Below are 12,440 nucleotides of genomic sequence, written 5' to 3' on the forward strand. Positions count from 1 at the left end.
GTAGTTCTGAAAGGTTCTTTTTAAGTATTCATGGGCTCTCTTGATAGGACAGGTTGTGTTAGACCTGTCTTTCATTTGTGCATATTTTTGTGGTTGTTTTTTAAAAAATGTTTTTATTGTTTTAGTGTAGTTTTAGTATTTCTGTTGTGATGTAAGTTGCTTCCAGTCATTTCAACGGGTAAAGCAGCTAATTAATAATAATAATAATAATAATAATAATAATAATGTGTGCTCGAAGCTACCAACATGAGTCTGACCAAACTGCGGGAGGCAGTGGAAGACAGGAGTGCCTGGCATGCTCTGGTCCATGGGGTCACGAAGAGTCGGATACGACTAAACAACTAAACAACAACAAATACAATGTGCTCATGGGAAGAAGATGTAAGCAGCACTTCTGTTTTAGTTTTCTTTTCTTTTCTTTAGTAACCAGCATTCTTTAACTTTTAAGTTTCCAAATCTGGACAGTCTGATCTTCTCCATGCTTACCAATAAGTCTTGCTACTGAATGCTGGAGGGTATGGAGTTATCTGACTCCCGTCTGAAGACAATCCTGTATATGGAAGCTTTAAAAAAAATATTTAATGTTTTATTATGTTTTATTTGTTGGAAGCTGCCCAGTGTCTGGGGCAACCCAGTAAGATGTGTGGGGGTATAACTAGTAAAATTACCATTATGGAGTGGGACTTCCCTATTTTCATAGGAGAAATGTTGGAGGGTATGCTGCAAGTCTGACATGTGAAGGGTGGATGTGGGCAGATGGAAGATTTTTTTTTGTAGCCAGTAATGCCATTTCTAGGCAAATTGTCTCAAGAACAAGCTTGATCTTCAAGCAGTGAAACGGGACATACTTAAGGGCTTATCCACACTTCTGCTTCTTGAAAGAATGGGACTGAACGGTTTCCCCCGTCCCAAGGGAAAACCCTCTCCTTAGTAACAGATCGGAACACATGGCAACCCGAGGAAAACCCGTTTTACTTCTAAGAACGCTTAGAAATCAGGCTTGATCCTGAATCCCTAGACAAGATGGCTGGAAATTGCATTTATTAGCTATAGAAAAATACTCCCTTTTTCCATCTGTCCACAACCACCGTTCCCACGTCAGACACTTGCAGGCTTTAACTGAAATTTCTGATGGCATTTTACTTCTTGCATTGTTCTTTCGCCGCAGCACTTCCACGTGAACGCTGTGTTTCTAAGGAGGAGCTGGATTCAACATTCTAACTATCCCTTGGTTAAACTGATTCTGATATATTGCATTTTAATTTGATCGTCTCGTAGCCCACCTAATTGCGGAAGGGTGGGTAAGGAATAGAATGATGGTGATGATAGTAATAGTAGTAGTAGTTGTAATGATAATAATAATAATAATAATAATATGAAATTATAAAACATGAAATATAGTAATATGTGCCATTACGAGATTGGTTTCCTTATAACGATTAACAGTAATAATGAACGATTATTATGATGATTAATAATAATACAAGAAATGAACCAAAAAGTTCATTGGAGCCACGTTAAGACCATAGATATTGGGGTGGACGACATCCTGGCGTTGATAAAAATCATTTGGCAGGACATTGTCGCAATTCTAGCGCAACCTCCAAGCGTTCAGCGAGAGCAAAGGAGACGCATGCGCAGAAGCGTCAGGGGGCGGGGCGGGGCACTCCGGCTGCCTCGCGATGCGGAGAAAGCAACGGTCGAGGGCGCGTGCGTTGCGCAGGCCGGGCTGCTGCCGCCGGGGCGCATGCGCCGAGGCCGGAAGATGAAGGTGGCGGTGGCTGGCTGCTGCCATGGCGCGCTTGACAAGATGTACGAGACGATCCATTTGCTGGAGCAGCGCCACGGCCAGGCGGCGCCGGATCTGCTCCTGTGCGCCGGGGACTTCCAGGCCGTGCGCAACGCAGCGGACCTGCGCTGTATGGCGGTGCCGGCCAAGTACCGCTGCTTGGGGGGCTTCGCGAGGTGAGTCGCCCGCGAAGAGACAGCAGGATTTCGAATTCCGGGGAGGCTCCGCCCCGGAACCCATTTGAGGGAAGAGTGCCTCTGAGCACGCGCAGAGTGCAAGTGCCTTTGCGGGGTTTTAAATTGTTGGGTTGGTAGAGGAGTTGGTTAAGCATTGTGTGCGCGTATGTAACATATTATATATAATTTGTGTTTTCTGCCAAAGAGTTGACTTGGTAGGCTGTCAGAGCAGCTCCCGTAGGAGGAAAGGCTACAGCATAAAGCAGGGGAGGTTTTTATTGGTGTGCTTTTTCACCAGGTTTTCCATATGCGAATAGCAAAGTATTAACAAAGTGTCAAGTGTCCCTGAAAGACCTAAAACCCCACTTTCATGGGGGCCCTGAGAGAGGAAAGGACGGCAGGGCTACACCACTGACCCCCCCCCCCTCAATTTCACACAGCTTTTTCTCTCTCTACTCCTGACATCAATGGGTGAGTGTGCAAGAGAAGTGCTACAGATCTCTGCAGGAACTGGAATCCTGATCATGCAGGATTCCACCTTCTGTAGAAGTCAACAGGTTTGTGTAGGTTTCCCCCCTGCAAGATGTTAACACGCAACGTGTGGATGGCAGATGGAGGAAGCTGAGTGGTCTTGGGGACAGTCCCACTGTCCTTTTCAGTCTGTGCAATCCTTTTATCCATGTACTGTAGTGTGTTAACTAAATCCAGCATCCAAGCTGAGGTGAAATACATGGTTTAGTCAGTCTTAGTTGGAGTGACAGTGGAACTTAGTGGGACTTCTGACTAAACATGCTCAGGCTGCATGTCCTACTGACACGTGCAATTACCGGTAAACAGATTTTCTTTATGTGTTTCATGTTAATTTGATGAGTCCTATGAGCACTTTCTGCTTTCCATGTGCCATCTCCACCTCCTCAGCTGTGCATCAGAAGTAATGTATGATACAGTGTGCATGCATGTAAACCTATAGGCCTGATTCCTCTGACCAGGAAACATTAATATGCTGATCCTTAATACCAGTGACGATGACCTTGGCTTTTGGCTGTGTTCTAGGTATTACTCTGGAGAGAAGAAGGCTCCTGTCCTGACCATCTTTATTGGGGGCAACCACGAAGCCTCCAATCACTTGCAAGAGCTACCATATGGCGGATGGGTGGCACCAAACATCTACTACCTTGGTATTAACATTTTGCTTTCTGTTTTGATAGCCTATGATGCACAAGCATAGGGCTGAGGATTTAGATTGAAGTTCAGCTTTATAGTGGGGGACTGTACTTCTTTCCTTCCAAAATTAGGCATGTTGGTATCTTTCAGGTGAAGTCGTATACTCTTGTAGCTGGAGTGTTTTCAGTGTAAGCCTGTATAGCTGTTCTGGAAAGTTTTCAGTGTAGCAAAATATCTAGGTCCAATTTTGTCTTTTTCTGACCTTGTGTGGCCAGTATAGTGAGTAGCAGATTGTAGCCCAAAATAAACTTTTATCCCTATACACTTTACAGAATGCAACCTTTTTCTTTGCTATGAAGGAAATACAGCACATTCTTGGGAATCAGTAACCACTTTATGTACTGCTGGTGGTTTTCCTGGACAGTCTTCTACTTATGCTGATCTACATAATTTTTTCCTGTTTCAGGTTACGCTGGAGTGGTAAAGTATCGCGGGGTGAGAATTGGCGGACTCTCTGGCATCTTCAAATCTCATGATTACAGAAAGGGTATGTCTAGGATGGGGTCGTGCTGCAGATTATTGTTTTAAATCTGAATTTCATTTTCGGCTGTAGCACTTATTGCACTAGAGTGAGTTGCGTCTGTTGCTGGTAGATGATTCTGAAGCCTGGTTTTGATGCAACGGGAAGCTGTGGCTAATGAATCAGGATCTGAAACCATGGTTTGATGTTTGTTTATGTGAACTAACCACAGTTAGGTTATTGAGTTTAGATGTAGTGGGAAACTGCAGCTTATTCAAAACTGAAGTTAGGCATTTTTTTAATCTTCATTCTTGCTTGAAGGAGGGGAAAAGGGGGCATGTGGGTCCAATGCCCACCACAGCATATTTTTTACTGGAAAACCCTAGTTTACTGGTACATCTGAACAGGTCTTGATTATCCCTGTGATGCGGCAGTGCTGAAGGGAATCATTGTGGCAAAATGGATCAAGGGTTTTTCTTGGATGTAGGAAACCCTGTTTTAAATCTTCACTTGACTAAAATGCTTAGCTGGAAAACTTGGAGCAAATAACTATTTCTTACCATGGCCTAATTCAAAGTGGTGCTGTGAGGCCCAAACGCTACTCTGATTCCTGTGAGGAAAGTATAAGATACAGATAGAAGGGAAAAGGATGTGAATGTCCCTCTAGTTTTCTCTGCACCTTTCTGTTGGCTTGTAGTAGTGATGTTATCTATCTAATCTGCCTTGTGATCAGCAAAGGGCCTCATTTCAGATCCCTGCTCACCTGAATTCTGAGTTTTCACTTCAGTAAAATAGGAAAAATTGTTACTTGCCTCTTGAGGGTGTCAGTAAGGTTGTGTGGTCTATGTTCCATGGACGGTGCTTAAGCCAAATGTCTATTGAATGAAATAGGAAGAAGTTAAATTCCTTGGTACATTTACTTATTTTAGCCTGCCTTCTTTTGCAAGCAACCTCAAGGTGGTGTAAAGGTAAAGGTAAAGGGACCCCTGACCATTAGGTCCAGTCGTGTCCGACTCTGGGGTTGTGGCGCTCATCTCGCATTACTGGCTCAGGGAGCCGGCGTACAGTTTCCGGGTCATGTGGCCAGCATGACTAAGCCGCTTCTGGTGAACCAGAGCAGCACACGGAAACGCCGTTTACCTTCCCACCGGAGTGGTCCCTATTTAACTACTTGCACTTTGACGTGGTTTCGTACTGCTAGGTGGGCAGGAGCTGGGTACGATGCATTTAATCTTAAAACAATAACATCAATTAGTACAACAAAATGAAGGCAAATAAAATGCATAAATAATACTATCTATTAAAATTATAGCACATCTGCATTCTGTGATCAAGCTTCTAGATCTCAAGTTGTATTGGGCTTTATAAATTATCATTAGCACCTTGAAACTGGCCTTGTAGTGTAGAGGTAAGGCAAGCACATTTGTGCAACTCTCTGAAAGGAGGTTGAATATAACACTCATTCTACAATGCTGCCGTTTCAGGGGATCGGAGCCAATTAGGAAGTCTTCCTTTTTGTCGTCGTTTTTATTCAGCTAACCGTTTCTCAACTTGCTTAAGGTCACTTTGAGTATCCACCATACAACCAACAAACAATAAGAAGTGTCTACCATGTAAGAAACATTGAAGTCTTCAAGCTCAAGCAGGTTAGTGTAAATCCAATTTCATATCAACCTGTCTGTATGTTAAGATCTTCATAGCCCTGCCCCTTCCCTTCAAGTACCTTCATCACCATCTGAGATAAAGTGGGTGGCAACCACAAGGATAAGGGTTGGCATCCCAGCTGCAAAACAGTCTCCCAAGAGATTTGTGTGGCACCGTTCTTGTTAATCTTTCTGTCACTAGGTTTTCTGCCACCAGCCTTTTAATTTTCTAGATCTTTTAATAGCCTTTAAAAGGGCTTGTACCTTTTAAAAAATGGGTTTTATGTTGTTTCTAGTTATGTTATTTCTTCTTCAACAGCTCTCAGCTAGGCAAAGGGATGAGCCTTAATGTTTAACTGTTTTTTAATTACTGTCCCGTTCCCCCGCCCCGTGTTTAAAGCTGTTCTGATTTTTTCTTTAAGCCACCTTAAGCTCCTTTCAGGGGAAAAAGGCAGGGGAATAATAATATTAATAATAATCCATTGATGTTGCATTCAGCTGCAGAAGCACCAGGAAGTCTCAGCAAGTCCTGCTGAACTGGCTGGCTCTTTCAAACAAAAAACAAAAAACGAAACAGTTAACAAAAAGAAATACAATCTATGTTGACAAGCAAATTATAATATTTAAGATATAATCAAGATACAATAAAACATTACTTAACAGAAGAAATCAAAAAGAAAAAACCAGTAAGTCAAAACTTAGAAGAACAATCATCTTCATTAGTCCTACTCAGAGCAGACCCATTGAAACTGATGCAGTTAAGCCCACTTAATCATTTCCCCTCTTCCCTAAAAATTGACATCCTATGATTCTGTGATCCTGTGCTGTGCTTCCTTTACTCACAACAGCAGCCGTCTTGTCTCATTTTGTGTTGCTTTCGTTTTGGTTTAACAGCTAAAGCAGCCTATGGATGTATTTATGTCCCACGACTGGCCCAGAAGTATATATCATTATGGAGACAAGAAATTGCTGCTTAGGAAAAAATCCTTCTTCCGCCAAGAAGTGGAGAGTAATACGTTGGGAAGTCCTGCTGCTTCAGAGCTTCTGGAGCACTTGAAACCAACCTATTGGTTTGCTGCACACCTGCATGTGAAGTTTGCTGCATTCATGCAGCACCAGGTAAAAGAACTGGAGCGTTTTGTTGTGCCTCTGCTGACGTTTATGTGTGCATTTGTGTTTCTGTCGTTATTGTTTTTAACGGAAGCTGGAGCACCAGAGAAATTTTAGTGGAGGAAACCTGATACCTGCCAGTAGTAGTTTCAAAATAACAAACTGCTCTGGATTGGGAGGCAGTTGTGCTCTACTTGCACCTTGCGCTCCTTGAGAATTCCAACAAACAAAAAGTCATTGCAGTTTTGAAAGGTTCATTCTGTCATATTGATTCTAAATGGTGTCCAGTTGTCTCCAAATGTAGACAAAAAGCTGCTGTTTGAGCTCAGGAGTTATTATGCAAAAGTTGGTTAAAATCTCTTATGAGGGGGCCAAATGCATAGTGAACAGGTAAGCAAACAGCCTTCCAAAATATATAATAGATTGCAGGGGTGGGGAAACTGCCTCTCCAGATGTTTTTGAACTACTGCCCCCACCATCACTGAATACTGGCCATGCTGTCTGGGGCTGATAGGGAGTCCAACAGCATCCTCAGGTTCCTTACCTGTGCTCTTATTACAATCTTTTACAAAATACCATAATTCAAATATAAGCTTCTCAGGGATTCCAGAACAGTGGTTGGCTCTTAACAGATTATTGATGAATTTACCTTGGTTTGTTTTGATTAGTAGCCCTTAGTGAATTCTGCGTGAAATCATGGAGCTGGACAAAACTGAAGAGCCTGCCATGTAATGATATACTTCACACTCTTCTTTGCACTGTTGATATTTCTATAAAAGTGAAAATGACTGATAGGCAAGGAAACCTTTGGTACTTTCAGAAGGTCAGAAGACAGTTGTCTGTGAATTTATGTTTTGCTGGTTTGATCCCTGGCATCTCCAACCAAAGGTTCAGGAGGCACCGGGTAAGAAAGACTTCCACCTCAGATAATAGAGGGCTGCTGCCAGTCAGAATAGACATTGCTGGGGTAGATGGAACAGTGGTCTGACTCGCAAAAAGGCAGCTTCATATGTCCGTGCATATAAATCGCATCAATCCTTGTTGTGTAACCAAAAATGTTGACTTTGGTACATATGCCATTTCTTGTTGTTGTGTTTCCCCCCCTACTTAATAGGCCAATGGCAGTGGGAAACAGCCAAAAGCAACAAAATTTCTGGCCCTGGATAAATGCTTGCCCCACAGAGACTTCCTACAGGTAAAACATGCTGAATTTTCTATTGTTATGAGACCTAAGGCTCAGTGGTATTTAGAATCTTCTGTAAAAGGAGGAGAAATGGTCAGTCAGATATGACCTTCTAAGATGCTCTGTTTGACCCTTGGAACCTTCTCCTGAAGCTGGAGCCCTCCACTATCCTCCTTGAGTGTTTTTGCATAGCATGGATGTGTCCTTGAACTGTGATAAAGCCTCCAGGAGGATGGAGAGTTGTGTAGATAAATGTCTGGCTTTTGTGGTTTACTGTACAAAGTAAGAGCCGCATCTGTTGCTTTTCTCTTGCCTTGCCCACTGGTGACATGCGCCCCCCCCCCCCGAAGGTTGCCTGTGGGGGAATGTGGCCCTTGGACTGCAGAAGGTTCCCTACCCCTGTTTCCCAGCCTGGCTTCATGGTCCTTCCAAAAACAAGGGAGAAGTGCAGTCTGTAGCAAGTGCAAGGGCAGATTTATCTGAGGTGCTAGTGCCTTTTAAGTTCACAGCCAAGTCTTGCCTGTTATGGAGGACAAAGAGGTCTTCTTAATTTCCCAATTTTTTTCTAAGATTGTAGAGATTGAGCACGACCCAAGTGCATCTGACTGCCTGGAATATGACCCAGAATGGATTGCTGTTCTTAAAGCTACTAACAATCTTGTTAATGTGTCTCCAAATTCCTGGAATATGCCTGAAAACAATGGACTCCATGCAAAGTATGTAAAGTGTTGTCTGTGTATTTTTATTTGCTGCTTTTTGACCCCTTATGCCTCATCTGCCAACATCTCACCAATACAACAGAGCAGTAACAATACAGTCAGTTTAAAAACAACAACTAAGGCAAGAATCCTAACCCCAATTACTTGGGAGTAAGCCCCACTGAATTCATAGGACTTCTGACTAGATATTGATTGCACTACTCCCAACTCCCTTGTGCTGGATTCCTCTAGCATGCTGGGATAATTGAATCCAGCCCATTGAAGTTAGGAGGCATCACCATCCCTAGAACTCCATATATCAGTTAATGCCCTTCCTTTTCTCTGTCCTGAAGCTCTTCAAATATAAGGTGCAGAGAGGTGGGTAGCCTTACTTGAACCTCCCTGTGTTTGGCCTCTTGTAGATGGGACTACAGTGTCACAGAAGAAGACATCAAGGCGGTTTTGGAAGAGGCGAACCACGACCTTAAGGTTCCACATAACTTCAGTACCACAGTTCCCTGTTATAACTCAAACAAATTCCAGGAGCACAGAGAACCCGTTCATCAAATCAATCCCCAGACGACTGAGTTCTGTGCCCGGTTTGGCCTCTTGGACATTAATGGCCGAATCCAACAACTGAAAGAGGAGCACGGAGATGATGATGATGAAGAGGAGGAGGAGGTAGACAGTACTGGATCAGCAGAGGAGCCCAGTGACTATAATACAGATGTTTCTGGCTTGTCCTCTTCTATCAACCCTGATGAAATAATATTGGATGAAGACAGTGATGATGAAGAAGAGCCAGGCAGCTGCCCAGTGGACCTGTCGCCCAACCACTCTTCTGACGTCTCAGCAACTTTTTCCGACATCAGGGTCATGCCAGGTTCCATGGCCGTGTCACCAAATGATACTGTGGAAAGTGATGAACTGGAGAAATCGAGTGAGAGAAACCAGCCAGAGGAGGTGATCCCCAGTGAAACGGCCTTGAAGCGGCTAAGTGACACAAGCGAAGAAGGAAAGGGTGGGCCAAAGAAAATTAAAAGGCGGAACCAGGCCATCTATGCTTCCAAAGATGAAGATGAGCTGGAATGAGACAACCCCTTTGTTGACACTATAGGCAGGATCATTGATTGCTATACCTATTCAACTTTCGGGTCTTTTTTTGTGCAGGATGGGATTTTACAATCTTACACAGTTTTTACACTTTAATTGCAATAAGCCCTTTTTATATTAGAGCAAATATTTTTATTGGGGAACAAATATTGATTTGGTAGAAAGAACTTGTAGGCATCTGTGATCCAACGGAGGACCTGTTGTTGTATCCCTTTTTGCAGATGCTTTCCAGACAAGGAGAAAATACTTTGCATTTTGATGGAGGTTGGGAAAAGGACCTTTTTTATATATATAATGGAGCAGGCTCAAATTGATTCAACTTCTTTGCTACTTAAGCTCACTTGCCTGCCCATTGACAGCAATTAGTTCCGAATCTTGCATTCATTGGACTTTGCATCAGTGAATGTTATGAGGTCTAGCTTTCTCAGGTAGTCCCTCCTCCTTCCTGCCCTCCCAGTGTTGATGGGGAACCTGCTGCCTTCCGTATATTGATGGACTCCCAATTCTCATCATCCCTGATCGTTGTCCATACTCACTGGGGCTGATGGGACTTAGCATCCCAACAACGTCTGGAAGGTCATGGGTTCTCCATTCTTGGTTTTTGCCATGTTAACCATAGGAACAAATAGGCTGTCTGATGTGCACCATTCCAGCTGTCAACCACATTGAGATTGTAATTGAAATAATACTATATGAAATTGGGAAAGTACAATAATCCTATGGCGAGTTGAGCATGTAAGAAGTGAAACCGCAACTTGGGGTTTATTTTAATGCCGTGATTTACCAGGATGATATATAGGTCTGTAAATAAATCCTTTTGCACTACCCTAGTTTCTGGATTTTCTGTGCGAATATGCAACAGATTTTCTTTCATGCATGTAGTGAACCATTTCAGACAGTCAGATTCTGGCTAAATGAGCCAATATATGAAATAACCTTTTGCTTGTGAGGACTCAGCTATCCCACTGCAAATATAACATTCTAAGTGCATTATACAAATTTGACACTAGGTGGTGCTGGTGAGCTAATAGCAAATTCAATATATATTTTTAAATGGTAAAAAAAAAATTCACAGCGTTTTTTATATATGTGTAGATTCCACCTGAATGTATCTGTCTTTCCCCAGAACAATGATTACCCTATGATCTCCAATCATAGTTTCTCATTTTGTCCAAGCGAGCCAAGGAAACTGTTACGTTTTGGAACAAACAATACTTGTTAAGCCACAATTTGAAGCAGATTTAATTTCCTGGTGTGTTCCAAAGCAGTTAACCATAGTTTCATCTCAATAGAGAAATTACGGTTGACTAGAGAATTGCAGCAAAAGTGAGGTGAAGAGAGCCACATATCTGAGCAAAAGGTTCAGATGGAATCGTCTGAACGTGGCCATGTTCAGTTTGAGGAGTTGTAAAATAATTTACATAACCGGATGTGACTAACTATTCCCAAATGGAGAGTAGATAGCAAAGATAACGTATTAAACCAGAATTTTGGAGAGACATTGATTCCTAGTAGTTCCAACTTGCTCCATAAGTTAGGGCGAACATTTCATGCATGCCCGAAACTGGCAACTTAGTTTCCCAGGTACAGTGGGTAATTGAATAGCTGCCATCTAAATAAGACAAATTCTAGAGGGGTAGAAATCTTTTGTAATGAGCAACCGGTTATTGCGGAAAGAGCTTTTGTTTGTTACAGCCTGCTTTTCAGCAGGAGGAAGCAATATCCTTTTACATCTGTATCCAATAGTGTTTTTATAGATATACCGTTTTTTCCCTTCTATAAGACGCCCACATGTATAAGACTCCCCCTATTTTTGGGGACTCAAATTTAATAAAATGGGCAGAGATGGTACAGAGTTGTTGAGCTTTTTTGTGGAGGATTGCCCAGAGTTGTTTTACGCGTTGGTAAATCCACCTCCCGTCTGTCCCATCACCGGCAGAAGCTGCCAATTGCCCACCCAACTGCCAGAGCATCAGCCAGTCAACAACACCCCTTGACGCAGCTACCAATAACACACACAGCCCTGGCAGCAACCAATGAAACGTCTACCCTGTACAGTATCGATATATAGGACGACCACCACTTTTTAGCATGATTTTTAAAGAAAAAAATAGTCTTATACACGGAAAAGTGTGGTATATATATAAAACAGCAACAGTGTAACTGGCCACTCTTTTAAATTACTGCAAATAATTTCTGCACTGAAAACTCGCCCCTTTCCCCATTTTATAGTCTTTGCTACTACGTGTGACTAAAAAGCCAACAGATGCAAGACGTACAACATGTGCAACTTTTCTGCATGAGTGCAAATGAATATAGATGGTTGCACAGTGACTATTCATAACAGCAGTTTCCTTTGGACACTGACAGGGAAGAGCTGCCATAGAAAATCACATAGCAATAGCTTTACAGGCTATAAAAGCAAACCCCACTAGAGGGCATCCTCTGCATGGTGCAAACAGCTATTTGCTAAATTTTGACTTCTGCTTAATGATTGACCCTACGCCCAAGTGTGCAAATAAGTAAAGTCAGAACAGTGGCAGCAGTGCTGTGTTTTGCAGATTCAGAAACTTGTCAAGGAATGTGATGCCACTTATTAAATCTATTAGGTTTTTTAAACACAGTACTAGAAGTGAGCTGTCATTCTATGCATCTTTTTGTCTATTCATAATAATAAAAGATGCTACATTATCAATCTCTTGGTCGGCTGGCTCAGTTTGGCACACTTTAGAGCAAAAGAATAGGTTGGTTGAAAAACAAACTCCTTATGGTACTTTAGGAAGATGGTACATGAGCCATTGATGCATACTCATTCCGCAACCCACTTGGAAGAAACCCCCTTTTTGTGATGCAATTAACTGTAACTGCTGAGGAAATACAGTTAGAAATGGCAAGGTCTCCTTAAAGGTGTCCCATTGTCTTGAGATGAGGGCTCTGCTACCCTGCACATTGCTCAAGTGATAATTGAGCCATGAATGTTACACCTTGTTTCCCAACCTAAATCTTAATGTGTTGTCTTGTGGATAGTCTTGCAACAGTGGATG

The 12,440-nt window shown here is 42.5% G+C and overlaps 1 protein-coding gene across 1 annotated transcript; it reads left to right on the forward strand.

Annotated features, from left to right (window-relative positions):
* Positions 1 to 1,693: 1,693 nt before the first annotated feature.
* On the forward strand, positions 1,694 to 10,221 carry DBR1 (debranching RNA lariats 1). The gene is made up of 8 exons (XM_033158073.1): positions 1,694 to 1,965; positions 3,019 to 3,143; positions 3,596 to 3,676; positions 5,210 to 5,295; positions 6,187 to 6,411; positions 7,517 to 7,597; positions 8,156 to 8,301; positions 8,706 to 10,221. Exons 1-8 carry the CDS (start codon positions 1,748 to 1,750, stop codon positions 9,373 to 9,375), a joined length of 1,632 nt encoding a protein of 543 aa, XP_033013964.1. The 5' UTR covers positions 1,694 to 1,747; the 3' UTR covers positions 9,376 to 10,221.
* Positions 10,222 to 12,440: the final 2,219 nt, after the last annotated feature.

This window comes from Lacerta agilis, chromosome 8 (genome assembly GCF_009819535.1).
Source record: "Lacerta agilis isolate rLacAgi1 chromosome 8, rLacAgi1.pri, whole genome shotgun sequence".
Taxonomy (NCBI): domain Eukaryota; kingdom Metazoa; phylum Chordata; class Lepidosauria; order Squamata; family Lacertidae; genus Lacerta; species Lacerta agilis.